At 39.4% G+C, this 23,608-nt stretch overlaps 1 protein-coding gene across 7 annotated transcripts in view; it reads left to right on the top strand.

Moving 5' to 3' along the window:
• The window catches only part of Csrnp3 (cysteine and serine rich nuclear protein 3), a 202,714-nt gene that overhangs the window by 97,286 nt on the left and 81,820 nt on the right, over window positions 1–23,608 (top strand). For all 7 annotated transcript variants that reach the window (XM_052726303.1, XM_052726299.1, XM_052726300.1 and 4 more), the window contains one exon: window positions 13,852–14,022. In XM_052726303.1, coding sequence (XP_052582263.1) covers window positions 13,906–14,022 — 117 coding nt within the window. In that variant the 5' untranslated portion in view covers window positions 13,852–13,905. The remainder of the gene's footprint in view (window positions 1–13,851; window positions 14,023–23,608) is intronic.

Consider the following 23,608-nt stretch of genomic DNA (forward strand, 5'->3'; position numbering starts at 1 on the left):
CAGGGTATTTTTGGAATGCTGCTTCTTGTGAAACTTTCAATGGCTTAAGCTGCAAGAAATATATTTTAAATAAATTACTTCCTTTTTTCCATTGATCAGAATATGGTGAACTCTGATTTCAACGTTATTTACAGATGTTTATAAAAATTACAAAACATTGCGTGTATACATGTATGTATTCGATGTGCTGTAGTACACATTGTATATCTATTACTTTTAACATTGCATATATATTACACATTCAAGAAGCTTAACAGAATCTCTCTGATTGTTTAGTCATACTCGAGTCCCAATTTTAAAAAATTCTTTCTGTTAATTTAGACAATGCCAGTAGGTTGTGCCTACTTACCTCGTGTGTGTTCTAGGCAGAGAAAAGAAAGAAATGAGGTTAATATTAATATAAGCAGTGCAGTACTTTTAACTTTGGGCCTGTAGCAGCTACCAGTGAGCATATTTTGAATATAGAAGTAAAAATGCAGTGTGGGAGAAGAAATAGAGCCCATGAAGAGTCTTAGGGAAAACATGATAATAGATATATGTGGAATAAAGAGAATTGTTGTGCTTCTGTGAGCCACAAGAGAGCTATTTATGTCCTGAAGCTAATTTATGGCTTTGAATATCCTGGGTAATTTATGTCTCAATGCAAATTCACTCCAAACTTTGAAGTCTTTTTGCATTGGCTTAATCCATCCTACTTCCATATAGATCGCAGCAGCTTGCATGTAGCATGCTGAGGATCTGGGCTTCTAAACGCATATAGAAAAATGTATTTATGTAAATAGAATTCAAATGAAACTTGAGAAGTAGAAGAGGACAGAGAGTAATCTAAACACAAACCCTTGGGGGTAGAGAGGTAGTGTATGTCACCAAACAGTGTCATGTCCGACTTCAAAGGAATCTTTAGGGATTTTTTTTTTCTTCAAAACCAAATTTCTGATTTCTGATTCCAAGCCTGTCTTTGTCATTGTTTGAAACTAGAGACCATATTGTAGCCTTGGAGAAGATTTTAGGGCAAACGTGTACTCAGTCTAGGGGCATGGAGCAGAGCCTAAAATCTACAAATAACTGCTGTTATTTCCAAATCTAGTGTGTGGGTTTTCAGTTTTACCATCACTGGATTTGTCCATCCCCTGAACTTCTGCAGCCGATGAAACAGAAAGAACAAAGTGACTTTTAACACCAATAGGGAAATGGTCAAAATCAGTATTGAGTATTCAAAGCAACCACACTGTTTTAACGGGGTAGTTCTTAAAAAGCAATCAAAACAAGAGATTGCCTTTTGATTGCCTCTTTCAGAATTTAAATAAAATTGAATCATTTTGTTGAAAAATATAAGCTCAATGCAAATATGAAGTGATTTTGAGGGGCTTATTAGAACTGTATCAGTGTTACAGTGACATCTTATGCAGATGGAGATGAAGCACAACATAAAGACTATTTTCCAAATAGCAGGAGTTTATAACTCTCAGTTTTAATTCTCAGGGTCAGTTTTTTTTTTGAATGCTAATAATTTTCATGGAAACAAACATAATACACATCATTCTGCCCTGTTAAGCAAAGTGGAAACCAGTCTCAGCTTTTCTTCCTGATATCAGAGCCGTAATTCATATTCCTTATTTATTTGCCTACTGAAACACAAAACTGTAGCCTGACTGTCCTCCAGCACCAAGTAGCCTCTTAGTACTATATTCTTATTATATTTATTTTTTATAGTTTTATGGCTTTTAATGTCTCCTTACTTGTTTAATTTTTATTTTAAACATGGTTATTCCATAAGACAACCATTCAAAAATGAACTTTGTGGTCAATTTCTTTGTGGTTTTACACTAACTTCTCAATCACAGAGACTTTGTTGAGCAAGGAAAGGAAATCGACATGTCGCCATACTCTCGTGTCCCATGCACTGATTTTCCTACACACACACACACACACACACACACACACACACACACACACACACATCATAATAGGCACAAGAATATAGAGAATAAGCAAAAGTTATTTTTATTTTGTCCTCAGGATAATTTCAAATAAATGAGAAATTATTCTTGTTGTTACAAGAAGACTGTCATATTAGACTATTGACAATAACTTTACAGTACTTTATATCTAATAGGGAAATGAGTGCTCCTAATTATAAAACAAAAACAAAGATCAACTTTTAGTGTCACTAACTAATTATTAGAGCCAGATGTGCCTCTTTTACCAATTTTAGGAGTTCTATTTTCCAAGCCTGGTGGCATATTCACAGACTTCTCATTAATGGGAGGGAGGAGGTTGCTTTACCGCCTCCAAGCAAGCTTAGTAATCCATCCATACACATTGAGCTGTCCTTGAACCTCTTCATGGCTCACATTGTTCCCAGTCTCAAGGGACATATGACAGTATGCCATCTGAAAATTTACTACACCTAAGCCAGAATATGGGTTATGGTACTTACTGCTATTTTTGTAGATAGGTACATTCACTCTGAAGGAATGTGGATTCCATGAGTTTAGTGTGGAAAGAAAGGTTTTTTAAGAATGAGAACAAGCCGGACAGTTGTGGCACACGCCTTTAATTCTAGCACTCGGGAGGCAGAGGCAGGCGGATCTCTGAGTTCCAGGCCAGCCTAGTCTGCAGAGTAAGTTCCAGGAGAGCCAGAGATACACAGAGAAACCCTGTCTTGAAACAAACAACTCAGAATGAGAACAAGTACACAGTAATTGGAAATTGCCCCATATGCTGTATATTGGGCCTTTGTTTTCCATTCTAGTTTAGTTTAGTTTAGTTTTTAAATAAACAGTACCCAAGTCTGACCCAAATTCACTATGTTGCCCAGGCTGCCCTGGAGCATTTGGCCATCCTTCTGTCTCAGTCTCCCAGATGCTGGGATTGCAAGTGTGCACTACGGTGCCCAATTTCTTTTTAACATTAACATTTTTAAGGAACTGAGAAATCTTGCTTTCAAACCTGGGTTGTTAGAAGACATGTAAACTTAGGGAAATCAAACAACAGTTTAAAAAATGCAGTATATGATATTGCATACTGTGTCCTTATTAGGTTAAGTGCTTTTGATAGTTGGTTGTTATATAGTTGGTTGTTACATAGTTGTTATATAGTTGGTTGTTACATAGTTGTTACATAGTTGGTATGCGATGTGCAGAAGCTCAAAGGGTGGCTAATAGGTTAGATTCAGGTCCCAACCTTGAATGTCATTTCTAAGATGTGTTCTGCAACGATTACATATCTTCTTCCACAGCAAAAAAATGTGTACCAGATCTCATTGAAGATCATCCTAAGGTAGCACTAAGAGCTAATGCCTTGAATTGTAACAAGGCAGTATTGGGAACAGTCATCATGATCATTGAGGTTCAAACGACATGTGACTTTGTGGATTCCTTGAATCTCCAAACTTCTGCAGATGTGGTGTAGCAATGTATAGAGTTATTTATAGCCTTTACTGGTTTTCAAATTTCTCCCTTTGCTATAACATTTTTTTTCGTTGCTTCATGTTGTAAACATATTAGTTTCTCACCTTGACTGCATTCAGACATTTTTGCTGCATCTGAGGACTCTGGAATCTATCTATCTATTTATTTATTTTTATCACAGTGAGAGCTTGGCACATCTTAGGTTCTACCTGATGACACAGAAGTACTAATTTGTTTGCTCATGAAATGACCTTTATGCCACAGATTTATTGCTATTTTAAATTTCTCATGAATCATAATGTTGCTTAAGTAATGTTTCTTGAATTGATTTAGTCACAGAGGTTCTCAAATAAAATTTAGAAAATCCACCTATGTTATTTTACTATAAATAATTTTAGTAGCATGGTTGGAAGGGCCTTTTCCGATCAGTATCATGACTCTGCTTCTTTGGAACTTGCTTTAAGAGGAAAGCTCCTAAACCTTGGTTTCCACCTTTGAAGATAGGAAGGCCTTGGTGTAACTCCTGTTTTCTTTTGTGAACAAGTTCTAATTTGTGCTGGTCGGACATTTGCTGAAATATGAAATCCTAGGTATTGAATCTGACCAGATTACTTCTGCTAATTGTTATGTAATGCAGTGTCTGCTTCAGGTTGAATACTAATTGTTCTTTGCCTGAGAGAGTAAAACTCCCTGTCTTGCCTGAGGTGGTGATTCACTTTAAAGGATGTCCAGAGTTCATCTTCTTATCCTGATTTTTGAAATTTCCTTTATTTTCTGTAGTCTCACTGATAGATTCCCAGGGCACAGATGGGTGTGATTCTGAAGCCCGGTCTTGTCTCTTCCTCATACCCATTTTAGAATGAATTCTGGGAAAATAGTGTGGTTTTTAAGTCCTTTTCTTTCATACTAGTCTGATAATTCTTCTGAAGGAAAACACTATCAGAGCTCTTACATACCCTTTATCTACGCGGTTAGTCTGCTTTATTATTCAGTCAGAAATGCTCTAAAAACTGAGAGAAATTTTCAAATGCTAAGTAGGAAACAGAGTTAGATTTCAATGACACTCTAATAATAATTTTGTTCTTCCACATCTACGTCGTATTTTTTCCCCCTTCTTAATGTTCTTCGTCTTCACAGTTGCTCAAGACATTAGGCTAAGTACTGTTCTTTAGTCCTAAGAGCAAGCATAGAAAATAAATTTTTCATTGACTTCACTTGCTACTTTTGCTGTTAGAATGGAAAAATTAGCTTACAACAGGCAGATGAACATTTTTCAACAGTTTTAAAAACCTCTCATTCTTGATTGGTTTTCTCTGCCCATGCTAACGAAAAAAGTCCAACACCCTGAAAGTTGACTTTGGAGAAAGAGTTTGGACTCTTAGGCCAGCATGTAATCAACTAAACTAATTTTCCAAAGAATGGATGGTCAATTCTTAAGGGAAAAGCCATTAAAAAAACATGTTCTGGCTTCCTCTGGGCATGCCAACCTCAATGGCACACAAAGGCAGGTAGCATGGGGAGTATCTTAGGTGTGTGTCCCAGGCACAGTCATACACAATTCCTTGGTCGTTCAACAAAACAAGCCAAGTCAGCCATTCATTCTGCACGTTGAGAAGGAAGAGAATGTGAGGAGTTAGACACCAGTTCTCGCTTGGAGGCCACAGCCTTTGTCGTTTGGCCCCAAGCGGTGGAGGTGACTGGATCAGAACCTCCTGCTAGTCCTGCTGTGCCCTTTGTTTCGACAGAAGTGGAAATCACACTTGACAAGTGACACTCTTAAAATCATGCCACTTGTTAATGGTTGACCCAGATATGATAGTACACGTACTGAGACAGCACTGGAATATAGATTAGTCCACAGTAACTGGTACATTCAAATGGGATCCGGTGTCAGGTGAGCCAGGCGTTGTAACAGTGTCATACCCACTCAGGTATTGTCAATGCAGAGCAATCACTTAAACCCACTTTGCTATGGGCTGAGGAATGTTTTTCAGAGAACAACAGGCTGTATCCTAAAATTTTCATCAAATCATCTGTAGAGATGTCTGAAGACTTGATGCCCTTTATTAAAACGACCTAGTAGGGTTTGAGGGAAGGTTATCGAGAAGGGGTGCAAAGTTCCCATTTGGTACATCATAAATGCTTAGTGAATTCTGACTGGAGTTATTAGATGTGTAGCGAGGCAATATAACCATCTTTGAGGAAAGGGAGATGTTTGGGAAAATATACCCCAACCTAGAACATTCCTATCACCAAGCCACGAATTCATAGATTCATAAACTTGTAAACACCTGTCTAGGGGTGGTTGTTTAAGAATGCTGTGGGACAGACGAGAGAATATTGAAGTTGCAAGGAATATTCTGGGAGATATATGGCAGGCTCTTTCCATGCATGCCAGAAAATAGGAGGCTGTAGTGCTAGGGCAAAGCCCAGTGGTGGAACACTTGCTTAGTATACATGTAGCACTGGATTTGACCCCCCACCTCTTCCTCCAAAGCAACCTAACTTTGGGGAGCTGCAAAGAGCTTGTTCTACCAATTGGACCACTCCCTCATCTGGTGAAGCAAATGGGGACAATGGATTCTCAAACGTCTTTTGACTCTGTGAGTCAAGGTGTTCAAATGAATCGTTTCTCCAAGTCCTTTCTTCATCAAAGCACAGGAAAAGATAGTTAATAACCGTAGTACAGCTTCCTAGCCTTGGAGCCCCTGAGTAGATGGAAGAGTCCATTGCTTCCGTCTCGTTCTTTAGCTTCAAATGATCAGATGGCAAATGTGTTGAGATCTACTACACAAGAACTCAAATCTTTCACTCAAAGTCACAGACAACTCTGGCTCAGGGGGTTCATAGATAGCCGGGGAACCCCACTATCCTTTCTCCAACAGAAATATTTATTAGGCAGGAGTGCTGCCAGGGTTCTTGGCTTACGCAGACACCTGGGCAAGAGAGGTGTTGGCTGACTTGTGCTGTTCCCACTGGCAACCCACCAGCAGCGTTTTTCACATTGGTAGTGCCCCACAGAAACACCTACAGCGTTTTACCTTGTCAAATCTGTGCCAAATCCTGCTTCTCTTGGCAGCAAATAAGCTACTTTCTTGCCAATTGTGCTTAGGCAGAAATGGCCCTAGTATCAGGGAAGAAGATGATTTTACTTTCTTAGGAAGGCACAGATATTTTCTCAATGTATAGAGTGATATGTGTCCAGGGCCCTTTCATGCTCTCTTAACTGTCATTGATTGAATAACCTGGAATGATGGCGCATGGAATAAAACCTAAATGGTGTTTTGGAAGAAGCATTCCCTGTTCCCATATGTGTGCTTTCTTTTTCTTTTTAAAAATAAAATCTTATGCATTGTAGTCATCATAACACAGTTTGGAAAAGTAGGAAAGAGCATAGTGTAGACATACTCTGATGTCTAATCCCAGATTGTTGAGAATCCTCAAAAAGTAGCTAATTTGATGTCTCATGGCACAGTCAAGAAATTCAAATTTTCTTCATTTTTTCCCTATTCCATTATGCAACTGTTTTGCCTTACATTTTTCCTAGCTTACAGATTTTTGTACCTCTGAAAGAAACAAAGACTTAAATACGATGGGAAGAAATATTGCTTAAGAGCAGGCACAAAAATAAATAAAACAAGCACAAGTACACATAGCTTCTCCATTGGGTTCAAACAAACAATGCCTTCATCCACAGTGCAGAAGCATCCGTAGAGGAAGTGTTGAATTCAGGAAATGGTACAGATGAGAAGGTCTTCACGTACTTGGTACTTGAGTGATGATGATGTTAGAGAAGGTGAGGGCCCCTACTTCTTGGTATTGAAGAAGTGCTTTTTGCCTTGTACTGACCTCTGTTCTGCAGACCACTTATGCAAGACTGTGAATGTCCAGTAAACAAGGAAAAGAAAGAAATGAAGAAAAATAATTTTTAAGATCCAAACCGAGAAAATCTTTCAGAACCAAATGAAAGGCTTTGAAAAAGAAGAAAAAAAACCCCACATATTTCCAGATAATATGATTTCTGACAAAAAGTAATTTCTTTTTAGAAGGACAACTGGTTAAATAATGATGATTTTATTTGGCAGAAACTGAGGACTTTAGTCATTTTTTGATTAATATAATCACATAAGGGAAGAACATCAGAAATTAATTATAGTTTTAAAAATTAGGTGTGAAAAGGATGTAATACAAACTAGCAGTTAAAAAGTTATCCACATATTTAGGAACATTTGGTGAAATAAAGTGACTACTCCAAAGAATAAAAGTAATGTATAATATGAATTTTTTTTAACTGAGTTCTCTTTAATGTTCCAGAAAAATCTTCCCACTGTGAATTGAGTGAGCCACTGTCTATGGGGTCCAGGGGACAGCCTGGCTGCTCTTGTGTCCTGGTGGCTCATTTTACTTCTTACTCAGTTTGTCCCACCTCCTATCACAAAGGAGCCTCTCTCCAGTGTGTACATCAGTCAGTGTGTTTGCATTGGCTCCCACCTCATCCTTTGTGCTGGCTGAGGCAACTCGAAGAAACATTCAAATCACCTCTCATCCTGGGTCAAGTTAAAGAACAGACATCTCGGTCTGTAAGACTTCATCCAGACCCCGGTGTTTCCTGGACCCCAAGTGAACCAAAGCAAGCACCCTCAGGTGATCAAGTTCATTGAACTAGAACTTGACTGTAGGGTCTAAGCATTTTGTATTTGTCGAAGAATTTGTTAAAGGAATGCAAAAAATATTGATTTGTGCCTTGACTAGTCATGACCCCTCCCTCCAAAAAAATCAAATGAATAATTAATAAAATAAACTAAAAAGCCCTCATTTTCCCACTGTAAGGCAGGTAGTCTGCCTGGCTCTGTTAGTGCTGCTGTGTAAGAAAGGAAACAGATTTGTGTTACTAGTCTTTGTGACTAAAGGTTACTTTCCCTATTGAATGGTTTGTAAACTTATCAGTGCAGAGATTAACGTACTTCCCCAGGTAAACATAAACAAAGGGTCTCTAGATAGCTGCTACTGTTCCTTGTAAAATGTTCCCTATATGTTAATCATGTACTTAACACGTCCATGGAATAAGGGCTGGCTAGATCAAATGAATCTGGTGTTCCTGTTGCACTGCCCCTCTATCCATCAGGCTAGGAGAGAGACCTCTCAGTATTCCAGAAAACAGCAGCCTTCAACCTGTGGGTCCGTGACCCCTTTGCGGTCAAATCACCCTTTCACAGAGGTCCCATATCAGATATCCTACATATCAGAGATTTCCATGCGATTCGTAACAGTAGCAAAATGACAGTTATGAAGTAGCAATGAAATAATTTTATGGTTGGGGGTCAGCACAGCACAAGGAACTGTATTAAGGAGTCGAGCAGTGGGAAGGTAGAGAACCACTGCTGTATAGAAGCACATGCCAGGCCAGTGTCTTCTCACAGTTCCCTTATTCCTCTGCAGCCATAGGCAAGGCTGCAGTTCACTGACCAACCACCGCTCACCTCTTCACTTGTTCCCATTGTTCAGGAAATTTGTGATTCACCCTAATGACTTCCTTTTCTTTTTTTTTTTTTTAATTTTTTCCAGATGGGTTTTTATCTGGTTTGTGAATGACAGGAGGACAGTATTGCTGTGCATGGTTTCATGCCTTAGCTCACGTTTCCTACATAGATACTTTTTGGTTGATTACATATTAACTTTATTTCCTTACCAGCAGCAATTAGGATTGTCAGATTAACATGCAGAATGTTCAGTTAAGTTGAATTTCATATAAACAAGAAATGTTTAGGCAAAAGTATGTTTGAAATGTCATCCATTTCTTTTCTCTTTCTTGAAATTCCAGTAAAACTGGATGTAGTACTTTTTTTGTTGTTAAATCTGACAGTTTCAAATTCTACACTGGCACATTTGCAAATCAGAGAGCCTGGTCCTCATTTGAATGGGGATTATTTATTTATTAATAAGGTATATTTTCTGGTTCTCCCCTCAGGTCTCCCCAGTCTCTTTCATACGTAAGTCAGAAATATATTAAGGGGAATACAGTTTTCTCTTCATTATTTCAGAGTGTGTTTCCATCAACATGTTCAGAGGTGTCTGAGCAATGCTTGTATCTAATACAATATGAAATAAATAGCTTATGTAACTTAAGAACAGGATGCTAGTAAACATGTTTGTTAGTGTTTTAACATAAAGCGACTCTTAATTAGATTTGGCAGCAAAATAAGGGGTTGTTGCCAGATGTGATGGCACGGGACTTTAACCGTGGCACTTGGGAGGCAGAAGCAGGTGACTCTGTGAGTCCCAAGCTCGTTGGGTAAACGAGTTCCAGGTCAGCCAGGGCCATAGAGTGAGACCTTGTGTCAAAGATAAGAAGTTGGACATATAGAGAATGGAGGTCTAGGCTAAGAATCTAGTCAACTAAATTCCAGGATTATGTTAATAAATGAAAAGAAATAAGATAAATGTCAGACAGCAGAAGACACTGGCTTTGAAATGGAGTTGACTTCCACAAGCCCCCGGTGAGATTCTCTGGAGTAGCATCCATCACCTTTCTGCCAGTTGATCAAGAAATGGTCTTATTAGAGGGCAAAGTCCCTGATCCAGGAGATTCCAAAAATAGGTCAGTTTTTAGAACATTGGATTCAAGCATGAGTCCTGCAGACAAGTTCCTGGACCCTAGTCATGGTGACAGCAAAGCTTAGCAAAAATATCCAGCACTTTCTACAGCTGCGCCTCTGGTGCCGCTGTGATCTCTCTGTGTTTCAATTGTTTTTTTTTTTGTTGTTGTTGTTCTTTGCATCTCATCTTACATTGGGCGAACCAGTGCAGGATAATTTAAAAGTATCTTTTGCACATGCCTTGCTCATAGTTGACTTCATAAGTGTGGGGGGGGGCATTTTGATGGCAGTTTCATCTCATTTTGATGCTCATTTAATCAAATATTCCAGTTGTTTTGTTACGGGACATGGAGCAATGAATTGGGTTAATTCTTGTTTTCCCTTCCTGGAGCTTTCTGTCTAGAAGGGCAAACAAATGTGACACAGTAATGAAGGCTTAGAATCGACAGAGTTCATTCAGAATCTGAACATGTGTCCATGTGCACCTGTTACGTAGAAGAGACTCTTCTACACCTTGGAACATCAATAAAGGAAACACGAATCCTTCCCTTCGGTCTATTATCAGAGGCTACGACAACATGTAACAAATGTAGAGACCCACCAATACCTACTCTACATTTACAAAGTAGGAAATGCTATAGAAAAAGAGGAAAAAGTAGTTAAGAGGACAATTATCCAAAACAGCTTAGAGGACAGAGAACTACTAGGTTTAAGGCACTGAAATAGCCTCAGAGCTGAAATATCAGTAAAGCAGAGGCCCAAAGTAAATAACAAGGCTAGTCAAGCTAGAAGGTTGGGTTTGTAAAGACATTGGGGGATTTGAACCCGTAAGATGATGTGAAGCCACTTTGGAGTTTTAAACTACAGACTGGTACGATGGCTTTCGTATTTTAAATTTCTCAATCTGTCTGTAACTGGGCAAACGTATCAAGAGCAAAGAGCAGTGGATGGGAGAGGAGAATGATGGGGCATTCGTCCTAGTCCAAGTGCGGTGATGGTGCCCGGGACAGGAGAGTGATCGCTGAGGAAAGATTGCCACTCCAGCCTTAGCTTTCCACTTCCTTTCATTCAGGATAAGTCAGTGCCTGCCCAACTTTTCTTTGACCTTTCATTCTGTATAAAACCTGTTTGAAACGTCCACACTTTTCTGTTTTGTTAACTCTCCAGTTCTGTGTCATCTTTTAAGGAAGAAGTAGAGAATGTGCTGTTCAGGGAACAATGGTAGGTGTAGGATGGACATTCATCGTCTTCGCTTGGGTCTGTATCTATGCAGCCACACATTGCTCTGGGATGGATCGTCTGGCAGATAACATACTAACAATATCATCTCCCTAAATCTCTGTATTCTCCCATCTCCTAGTAAGATGAGGGAGGCGACAGAGGAGGTGACTCTATCTCCCTTTACCACTCTATTCAATATGTTAGAGCTTATGTACCAGAAAGGAGTGGATGCCTGTTCTTCATATTTCATTATCCTATCTTGACATGCCCATATAGTGAGATAAGGCAGATGTCTTGCTTCATTGTTACACAACCAAGCTGGGCGTCAACCAGTTTCCCAGGTCTCTGTCCTGGATATGCTGCCCCACTCAGCAGCCTGCTGCCCACATCCTCTGTGTTTTGTTCAGCCGAGGCCCTTTCAGTTCTCAGGATCTAGACGGAAATTGCATCCAGGAGGTTTTAACTCCATTACGGCAGCTTTTGTCCAAATATGAACTAAAAAAAGGCAAAAAATTTCATTTTTCATCTCGTCAGCAGTTCCGGCTTGAAGGATCAAGAGAGGGAGAGGGGAGCACCAAGTGTCAACCTAGGAGATGTTTGGGCCTGGCTCCCTGTTGATAGAGTTCCCAGATCTATCCTGCTTAAGGAAGTGGGGATTTGGGGGAGGGAAACTAAACAGCAACGATTTAACGGTTTCCACTGCAGTATCTTGTTACAGAAATGTGTGCCTTGACCATAGGTTTCCTTCTTACATTATTTTGTGTCTTGGAGTCTCTCCCTCATGAATTACTTTGCATCTTGCTTGAAGTGAAATAATTTTAAAATTTATATCCTGTCCTACTTTTATTTCAAGACTCTACTTAAAATATCCTTTTCCCCCCTCTTGGCTGGCTCAGATATGCATGAACATTTTATGCCTTTCACACCCTTTCAGATGAAGAAAATAATAGGCTAATCTGAATAGTGGTAAAATGAGAGTAGAATCGAGATTTTATCCTCAGGGGAATGGACAACGATATATTTTCCTGTGGCTATCAGCTATCTCCATAGTTAATTCCGTCAGGCAGAAGCTGAACATTTAACAAAACTGTGGTGCATAATTTGGGGGCGTTTTGCTATTTGATGGAGCCTAGCAGAGCAGTCAATCCCTTGCTCTATGACATCAGGTAACTTGTTTTTAACTATTTTATTTTTAAATCTATTACTTCACTCAGTGAGTTAAATATGTCAGCTACTCAACACTTGCCTAGAAGGATTGAATTGAAATTAAGAACAAGGACGTGATACATCAAACATCATGTTTGGTTTTATTAAGAGTCACATCAGAAGTGGCCAGAGAACTGACTGGGAATTGAGCACTGTCGTTTCCAACACATTCATGGAGAGTAAAATCCGAGAAGGAAGGTGCCGGACACAAATCGAAAATCTGGCATGGGTTTCTCGGTTTGAGAATGTATCAGACAGACCGTTTGGTGCTTCGCAAAGGTCTCTGATCCCTGGGGCTTTCTTAGTTGGTGGATCTGGCCTGGAAATTGAAAAGATACTAAGCCTCTCTTTCCCAGGTTACCCCGCGGCTACTGATGCCGGTAGTGCTCTTTGAGAACTCCTGATTCAGACTGTGGCGAGCAGGTTCAGCCCAGGGGATCTGAGCGGGCTGCCTACTCTGTGATCTGCACCGGCGAGGGGTGGTTTTCAGAGATTTCTGTGAGCAGTTCTGAGATCATGTAACTGAGGGTTCTCTCTTGATCTACTAGACTGAGAGCTGTGCTGTGGCACGGAGAACTTACACGGGAGTTCAAATGTCTGGAATCAACTTGCGATATTTTGGGCTAAGTTAACTTAATTTCTCAAAGGGAGATTGTGCTGAAATACCAGAGCTAATTTATTTGCTAACATGTCATTGCTTTGAGAAGAAAGTTGGTATATTTAGCTGGTTGTCAAGGTAAACCAGGAGTGAGGGTTAGGTAGGCACCCGGGAAAGAAAAAACTCATTCACACAAACAAATGCCTCAGAAGGAAACATGTCCGCTGGTCAGTCCCTGGTCCCACTCAGTCAGTGCAATCCCTAGCGTTCGGAGCCTCAAGACATTTCCAGAAAGGTAGCAGCAACTTCAAGAACCAGGTAGCATGGGGACAAAGTTCATCTTGTAGCAACATTAAAATGGAAACCACCTAAAATTCGGAATTGATTTCATATGCTTCTTTATGCTTTGCTAACGAGGTTCCTCGAATTTGAAATTTTCTAAATATAAAATTTTACAGCCTACTTTCAGTTGTCGCTTCTAGATGAATTTTGCACAGCACGGTTAATCATTTCAGACTTTGAGGGCGTTGCCATTTTTTTTTTAAATAGAATTTCACGGACTCAAGTGGTTTTTCTCATTTTGCCAACTCAAAAGACTAATGGCGCTGCATTAAGCTGAGCTATTTCACAAAGACATTAGAAAACCATCGACATGCTGGACTCCTATTAATTTTCACCCTGTTTTTGTTAACTCGAAACAGAAAAATAAATCTGTTTCGTGATACTGTCAAGGGATAGCTACAGCTCAGCTCCTGTGGTAAAGCCCCATGACGTCAACAGTCCGATTTCAATGGCTGCTTGCTCCTTCCCGCCCCAGGTACATGTGACAACGCCGCAGCGATGAGTGGAATTCTAAAGAGGAAGTTTGAAGATGTCGACGCCTCCTCACCTTGCTCCTCTGCCCGGGAATCCGATGATGAAGTCTCCAGCAGTGAAAGCGCTGACAGCGGGGATAGCGTCAATCCATCCACCTCGAACCACTTCACCCGTGAGTACTAGAGCCGCCCCAGGAGCCCACCGCCAGGTTCTGCCAAGGCGGCGGTCGGGGGGGGGGGGGATCATTGTGCACTCTTGGACATTTTTATTTTTACCTTTATGGCTAGATGTGTGTTTTTAAATTTTTATAATCAGTGAAATAGATCAAGTAAAAATGAGGTACTTTGAGACACCTTGGTAGAGTCGATTATTTAAGCAGAGTTGGCCGTGTCTTATTTGGTCCTTTTAGCCCACTGAGTTGATTAAAAAAAAAAAAAAAAAAAGTAGGCACTTTCTTCCTCCAAGTCTTCAAGGAAGCATGTAGTGCACCAGGTACAGATGAGAAATATGGAGTAGGGAGTGAACTGAAGCGAGGAAAACAATGTATCTTCCCATCCTGAAATGATCTGGGAGAAAATGAAAGGTTGCATTTTGCGTTTGCTAATGGCAAGTGTTGGCAGTGATAAGAAACAGTTTCATCAGCTACACCCTGAAGCTGGAAAGCCTCCAAGCGCTCCTCAGCCCTCAGCAGCAGCCCCTTCCCAGGTATTTATTTCTTCTCTCTTCCCTGTGAGTTACAAAGTCCACCAAGGTGAAAATAAGGATGTAGGCTGTGTCTTCGATTCCTTTCTCTGCCACCCTGGCACATTAGCCATGCCTGCCAGGTACAGTAATGAGAGGTTTAAAGAAGGGATGTGAAAAACTCTTAAGATCTTGCCACCTAAGCACAAGAAACTTATACGGAATAGCTACACAAGCTAGGAACTTAAGTTTCCACAGTATCACGATAGATAGCTGGGCTTTTGTAAAATTATTTTTTGAGATTACAGGATAATTACATCATTTCTCCCTTCCCTTTCCTCCCTCCTAACCCTCCCATGAACTCCTCCATGCTCTCCTTCAAATGCGTGGCCTCTTGTTTTATTAAGCTGAGCTTTTTGATTATTACATTGATTTATTATTGGCTTTGTGTGTGGTGACGGGGAGCAGCGTGTGCATGAAGAAGCCAGAACAACGTGTGGGAGTGGGTTCTCACCTTCTACCATGTGGGTCCCAGGGATCAAATTCAGGTTCTATCTTGCCAGCCTTGTTTGTTTTATTAGCTAATTTTTATTGATATATGAATCTCAAACATCTTGTTTTTGGAACTATAACAACCTCCTTTAGAAAAAAAAAACACCTAAATGATTCAAACTTTTAAAAAGAGACAGTAAAGAACTCAGTAAACCTTGAGCTTGAGGTGTACATACTAGAATCAGCAGTATTCCTTTGAGCAATCTGAAATACATGGAAAGTAAGAAAAGATGATTACAACTGTTACAGCAGAAAGGTGACAAAATGTAAGGACAGTGTGATTTGTACCATAACTTAGCACGTGATTTGTATATATGGTGTTGTTATGAGGCGAGCTTGTGCTTTGGATTGAAAGATGTATGTTGACCTTTTTGGTCTTATATTAGTGATAAGCACAACACCATCTCTATCAAGCACAGCAAATGAGGTGAGCCGCATAAAAAGACTCTGTAAAATGTCAGTATCGTGGACATGCTGTATCATGGGTTCCGTATCACCTAACCTTTTCTAGAAACGTGGTAACTGTGCTAGTGACAGAGGCTGAGAGAGTCTTAAGACTTGAGCTTAGCTGTATGCGCATGTCTCATGGCGTAGTTTTTGTCTTTCCCATTATCTCTTTCAGCTCCTTCATTACACAATACTGCAGATGTCACCTTTAAAAATAGTATTGATTGTGAATTACAAAAGATTTAATAAAGATGCATATTATATCCTTGTATACAAAGATATGTAAAATTATATATGCATATGCCCTCTGATTAATTTATTATAACGGAGTTCAAGTTCATAAAGACCTTCAAGTAGGTCTTTAAGAGGTGACGTGATCTAGGTGGTGGTGGTGCACAGCTTTAATCCCAGCACTCGAAAAGCAGAGGCAGGAGGATCTCTGAGTTGGAGGCTAGCCTGGTCTACAGAGTGACTTCCATGACAGCCAAGGCTACACAGAGAAACCCTGTCTCAAAAAAACAAAACCAAACAAAAAAGAGGTGAAATATATATATATATATATATATATATATATATATATATATATATTGAGAAATAAGTCAATTATACTAGGGTTTTTTTAAAAAAGAAGGCATAGCCCAGTATCAATAGTGTGGCAGAAACCAGAGGCCTCGAATCAGACCAATGATTCATTGTAATGAACACTTACAAGTAAAAAGGAGACCTAATATTGAAGGCCCATTCTACATATCAAATTATCATTCATAGAAATATAGTTGGTTTTCATTTTCCCTATGATGCTTTACCTAGGAAAGTATAGAAAATTCTGGCCTTGTATATGCAAGAAATTAACATAAATAAAATAAGTGTTATCAAATGCAAAAAGGGAAGATTTTCATAAACATTCATACAACTAACAATCTTTAAATTGAAGCAATTTAAACTCTCTTCTTTGTGTGGCTTGATGTGTTTGTGGGTCCCCTGGCAATGGGACCAGGACTTATCCTGGGTACATGAACTGGCATTTTAGAGCCCATTCCCTATAGTGTGATGCCTTACTCAGCCTTGATGCAAGGAGGAGGGGGCTAGGTTCAGCCCCAACTTGGTATGCCAGCCTGTGTTGACTACCAAAGACAGGCCTTAGCCTCTATGAGGAGGGGATAGGGGTGGGTGTGGGGGGAGTGGGAGAAGAGGAGGGAGGCAGAACAGGAGTTGGTATGTAAAAGGAAATAAAAAAATTAAATTAAAAAAATAACAAATTGAAGAAAAATAAAAAAATAATAAAATAAAATAAACTCTCTTCTCATGGAATGACAAAGTGCATTCAATATTGATTAAATAAACAATTAAAAAATAATGAAATAATGAATCTGCATCTATAAGATATTTGGCAGGATTGCTCTGTGCTTTGAAGGAATAGGAAAAAATTCACATTGGAACACAATTTAACATATTTAATGTTATTAAATTATCAAACATACCTGCTATAAAATATCGAAGTAGAAGAGAAACAGTTTCTATTAGAAATGTGTATTTAATAAGGTATAAGATTATTGTCTAGAGTATAAAAACACATGTATATTTTTTGAGACATATCTAAAGTATCCAAGACTAGCCTCCAATTTGCTATGTTGCAGAGGAAAATGGCCTTGAACTTCTGCTTTTCCTGCCTTTACTTTCAAGTGACATAATGACAGGTTTGTGTCTCCATGCCCTGTTTATGTTACGTTAGAGATTGAACCCAGAGCTTTGTATACACTAGGCAAGCACTCTACCAACTACGACACACCCCCTGCCCTCACAAGAGATGCAAACTAAAGCACGCCTCAGAGATAATCCATAGTAGAAAATATGATCACCTCATACAGTAAAGCATTTAGCAATCATAGTAATAAAAATGTAGATTAAAACCACATATTTTATTAATATGAAATCATAAAGACTTAACCACTATGAAGTTAGTATCCTCCCTCTCACAGGAAATATTAATACCAAATTAATGGTTTTTATTAATACCATTAATAAATAAAATGCTAGCAGAAGCCACAGTATGCATTGTACGTGTACATGTTGCTGTTAATGACTGTAAATTCAGAAAGTACTTTTTCAGTATAAGATCCATTCAAATATTCCTGGTTCTGTATTCAGAGGATGTATGTGAAGGGAGAAACCTCAAAGGCAACAGAAAGTTATGTAAGTGAAAATGTTGGTGTTTAATTGTTGTAAGAGAAGACAGGTGGGGAAAGATGGCACCATGTTCAAGAGTGGAAAAATGATTTATTGTGTGACAGTAACCCATCAATACATGTATTTTCATGATAGTTATGAAAATGACACAATATGTGAAATGTTTATGAGATAACGTGAAAAAAGGCAGAATCTCTTTTATGCCGATAGGGAAAACCTATGCATGCTCAAAAGCAAAGACTGGTACTTTGGCTTAAAAATTGGAAACTATTTGATTTGTTGAAAGATTAGACTGATGGAGGGGTTTTTATATCCACTAGTTTTTATTTCTGCCAGTGTTACATTGCATTCTCAAGAGAGATGTTTCAAAGTTGCACTGCAAAAAATGATCAATCAGTGTTTCTCACTTTTTATTGATGTATGCAGAACAAAAGGAAGAAATTGCATGAGGAACTGACTCTGTGTGTGTGTGTGTGTGTGTGTGTGTGTGTGTGTGTGTGTGTGTGTGTGTGTGTGCACGCTACTTATCTTCAGGTGCCTGGGGAGGGTAGAAAAGGTCTCTAATCACCTGAAGCTGGAGTTGAGGGTGGTTGTGATCTACCCCAGGTGGGTGCTGAGAACCAGTGGTGAGTCCTTTGGAAGAGCAGCAGATTCTTTTAACTGCTGAGCCATTATTTCAGCCTTATAAATTCTGATTTTTAAAGGCAAGGCAGTTATTAATTTGATTACAGTGCCCTTTCCAAATAGTAGTCTGTTTTGCTCCTTGCCTTCATATCATGGTTGGAGGCGGGTGGAGGGAAGATGAGCTGTGAGAAATAATGAAGAATTAAATGACAAAGCTTCTACCCAAAATATAAAAGATAAGAGCATTCCAACCAGTGTGAGAACAGTAGGTAAAAATAAAATTTTTGTTTCTTTCTTTGTAAATGTGTTTTGGTGCTGGGTGTAGTGGCACACACTTTTCAACCAAATACTTGGGAAACATAGGCAGCTGGATCTTGGTGAATTTTAAGCCAGATTGGGCTATAGAATGAGGTCCAGGCCAGCCAGAGCTATGTAGTGAGACCTCGTCTCAAAGGAAAAACATAAAAATAATGAAAATTATTTGTTACTCCAGAAATCAGTATGTAACATCTTATAGAATGTTTTCTTTACTATTTCAACTAGATTAGACAAAAGTTTATTAGCAATATTTCCTTGATGGGAATCTATGATTATAACCCTTTGGAGATTTACTAATGAACCTCATTCCCCTAACTTGCTTTTCCACCATCAAAAATGAAGCCGACATCTTGTCTTGAAATAAGGAAGGCATTTTTTAAGACTATTAAACCTGTACAGCAATATGAAACAATTTGGATTCCGCACTGAGATTTTGGAAATGTGGTTACCCTTAATTTAAATCTCGGCCATGATAGCTTTATCCTTCCAGTTTAAATGAGTGGGTGTGCTCTGTGCTGTATAGTTCCTAGTGCATTGTACACTACAGCATTTTGTTGTGTTCACCAATACAGAAATTAATGAGATTGGTTGGTACATGTCAGCCGCTGTGGTTGTGCAAAATGTCATACTATTCTAAGCCTCCTGTTAAGGCATTCAATTTGCAGCATACCACATTATGATAATAACAGCTTCAAAATGTAAATTAGGAAGAATGTGATGGCGTTTTCCTTGAACTCCTAAATTTTGCTAGGCAACTAGCACACTTACCCATGATCAGCCAAGGTCGTATTTTGTACTCTCCTTGGAATAGAAGCAGCAGATTCCATAGGACTGAGGAACACTTTGTTTCACCAAATCCCTGTGGTTCTTTAGCCCGTCATTCTGTCAAAAGGAGAGCTTCAGGGGAAAGACAGGAATTATTTTTTTTTCCCTGCCCTCTGAAGGTTCTTGGCACTTCGCATAAGCAACGAGAAGCTGTGTGATGAAACATGGTCCCTAAAGGAACACATTATTTCTCCTGCAGCCGCGTTCCAACAAATAAATGTGTACCATACAGGACACAAAATGTGAAGAAGTCAGGGGATGGCTGTTCTAAACTGCATGTAAGAGCTGGTAGTGGCTGTCTTTTACAGTGCTAACGTTTTCCAAAGCACAAACGGCTTCCACATTGTTGAGTTCTTTTAACATACAAGAATTGTTGTGCAATTAAGAGTTATTATAGCCATAACAAAAGTAGAGATTAATCATCACAGATGTGTTTATGCTTTTCCCAAGAGCGGAGAATGCGTCTTTCTCCCTCCTTTCCTTCCTTTTTCCTCGGCCCACCTTTTCCTCTGAATCTGCAATGCAGAAACATGTGAGTCAGAGATTTCCTCCAGTTCTCCTTCTCCCTTGTTCCCCATTTCACAGTAGGGGTTAATATGGAGAGTCAGTAGAAAGTGAATGTCAGTGCAAAGACCTCCTGGAAGAACAGCTGGGACATGTCTGCCATTTTATCTTTATTAAGCAGTTCAAATACACTGAAGACTTGGATTCAACTTCAAAGAATGTAACATACTTTACATCCCAGACTCTGTGCTCGCAGCCACATGTGAGTGATGACTCCACACAGTGACTGTGACTGGAGTAAATAGCACAAATACCCCACATTCTGATATTATTTTGAAAGCTCATTTTGAAGAGGTAGCAGTCTATTCCTTGATATCATGATTTTTTTTTTAAAACAATTGGAGGAGCATTTAGGCTGAAACTTATTATGGTTGTCTAGAAGCCTGAGCAGGAGATGAGACTCAGTGATACTAAAAAACCACTTTCTACTATGTGATACTGATTGATCCTAAAAACAAGATTCCAAGATAGTCCTACATTTAATAAAACAGCAAAATACAAGCCGTATAAAGTCACCCCTGAAATGCTACTGTTATATTAACAGACCCCCCCCTTATTTTGGAAAAATAACTAATTAACATAAGCTTGTGAGGACAGACCTGAAGCAAGCTGTAGACCAATTCTAGCATCATAAAGATCACCGCCAGGTCACATGCACATCTGGATATCTGATATCTATCAGAGATAGATCAGCTAAATCATTAGATGTTTGGTTAATTGTCATAAATAACGTGGCTAAGGAGTAGGAATAGTGAGAGGGGCAAGAGAATATGAATGAGTTGTTCTTTAGAAAATATTAACTTGAGTATTCTGTAAGGCTTATTGATTGATGCGAGGGAGCTGGTATTACATGCCTTCACCTGAGAGGCTGAGGAAATCAATAATGTATTAGAAATAGCTATCCACACTTCGTCCTCTGGCAACTTAGATCATATTCAGGCTGAAATTCATGTTCTGTTGTCTTCCAAACTGTAACTATTTAAGTTCTCTGTTTGCTAAAAGGTTCATATGAAATACGTCTCCACCCAGTCTCACCCTGGTCTTCCTTTTTACCACATACTTGGAGTGTACTGACATTCCACCAACATTTAAAGGCCTCAGCAATGGCACTATCTTTTCTTGCACTTCATGTTTACTAGCAGGCAGCGATGATGTCTGTAGTGTGCAGTGGCTTGCTGATGGATTGCTGTCTTCTATCCTGAACTCTTGACTCCTGTTGCATTCATGACCTCCACTGGCACTCCAGTTAGCACCCGAGGAGCTCCTCTAGAAACCTCTGAAATATAAAATTCCTGTACTCCAAGTTTAGACTGTAGCCCCTTTCTTCAGCTTGCCCATGCAGAACTCACTCTCTTGGTTTCCACAGAGCACTGCACCCATCACTTGTCTCTTTCTTTTCCAGTTCTAGTGATCAAACCCAGGGCTTCACGTCTTCTAGGAAACAAGTCATACGCAGTCCCCTGGTACTTACTAATCCTTCCATACCTTATCACTTGCTCCATTACATCAGTCTGCTATTTCATTATCTTTCATCACATGGCCTTCATTCCACACTAATTTTTCATTTGGAACACCTGAAATCTTTCGATACTTTTGAGAAAGCTAAATAAATGACATTTGCCAAAATCAGTTTCTCACTAGTGCATTGTAACCGTCTTTCTAGGCGTCTAGAATAAATTTTCTTGCTGTGGATATTGCTTTATATAAATAAAGCACTGATTGGCCAGTGATCAGGCAGAAGTATAGGCGGGACAAGGAGAGAGGAGAATTGAGGAAGGAGGAAGGAAAGGGAGACCGGCTGGAGCCACCGCCAAGACAAGGAAGATGTAAAGTACCAGTAAGCCATGAGCCACGTGGCAAAGTAAAGATTAATAGAAATGGGCTGAATATAAGAGTGAGAGCTAGACAATGATAGGCCTGAGCTAATGGCCAAGCAGTTTAAATAATGTAAGAGTCTGTGTGTTTATTTTATAAGTGGGCTCCGGGTCTGGCGGGACTTGGCGGTGGGAGCTGGAGAAAAATTCTCCAGCTACATTTCTTTCTTCAGTCAGACATTATAACTCTCCCATCTCCTCATCCCCCAACATCCCCCTCATATATTACATCTCTCCTTGCCTCCGTATCATCCTGCACCCTTCTCTCCTATCTGTCTTCAGTTGTGTATCCTTACCTTAGTAAGCAGGTACTTCCCATGAGTTTGTAAGGAATGGGTGTGTGCCCAGGCAAAGAAGGAACAAGGTCCTTGTGTGACCAGCAGTCAGTAAACACTTTAATGTTTGTATGATTTGATGAGTATATGGACAACTGATTGGGCATTAGACATCTGACATTCACTTCTGCACTAGTAGGAGATAGAAATATAAAAGCCAGTAGGACATAACTTATTTTGCAAAGGAATTCATAGTCCAGTGTCATTTTAACATCTTGTCAACACTTAACGTATTCTGTTTTTTACATCATAGCTATTGGTGTAGATGCCTTATCTTTTCTGGATATTTAAAGAACTTTACTATTTATTGTTTTTGCTATTCTTATTGGTTCTGATTCAGCTCTTGTTAGACACTTGGTAAATAACATTCTGTTTTGTGTGACTCATCTTTTTCAGTAGAACTAAATCATGTAAAGAATGATGCCTTTGTGTAGGACCTAATAGTGGCATGGCAATTGGTGAAAATGCATATGAATTCACAAGTTATTAGTAATTTGTGATTTGATGGATGTCATTGCAAAGTGTCAAGTTCGTGGTTATCAACAGTTATCATATTCAAATATGCATGTAGTGGTGAGCTGTGCTTTAAAAAGGATGCCAAGGTAATTATGTATTCCCAGCATGCACCTTCCCGGTTTCGTTGGCTTATATATAGCTTTCCCAAGCAGAACATCACTGCTTAATTGGAGGCTGTGCAGCTGTTTGTGCAGCGCCTGTATAACACACTCGAGGGAAGGCAAGTTGCTTTCACCTTCGCCGACGCCCCAATCAGCTGGGGAAAAGGCATTACAAAGTCAGATCACTAACATCACATAAATACAGTTAATTTCATTTTCATTCGATTCATTTGAAATTCAGGATGGCGACCAAACAGTTAGCTTCGATAAATAGTGACATTAGATTCAGCTTTTTATCTCAGGCTGCTAAGATTTATTTGGGGGGGGGGGGAGAAATATGTTCTTTTCTTTTCCTGTTTAGTTTTTTCCCACAGTCATATTCTACATTAATGTGTTTCAGATCCATCCACTTATATCTCTTTGTGTTCTGCAACCCAAGTCTATGTAATTGTCATCTCCTCTGTGTCCTGCTATACAAATCTCCCAGAGTCTCTCGTCTCCCGCCATTGTGCAAGCCTCAGACCTTCCTTAAGAAACAATCATTTAAACACTGCAGGCTCCATGGCCCTCAATATGATAATTAATAATAATAGCACCTCTGCTTACACCCACACTCTTGTCTTCTCGTCATCCCTAAACTCCAGCCACACTGATCTTGAATCACTTCTTTAAACAGAAAAAACTTTGTTTTTTTGCACCCTGATCTTTTTAAAAATACATTTTTATTGACTTTT

This window comes from Peromyscus californicus, unplaced genomic scaffold (assembly GCF_007827085.1).
Source record: "Peromyscus californicus insignis strain IS unplaced genomic scaffold, ASM782708v3 Scaffold_7__1_contigs__length_154581171, whole genome shotgun sequence".
Classification (NCBI taxonomy): domain Eukaryota; kingdom Metazoa; phylum Chordata; class Mammalia; order Rodentia; family Cricetidae; genus Peromyscus; species Peromyscus californicus.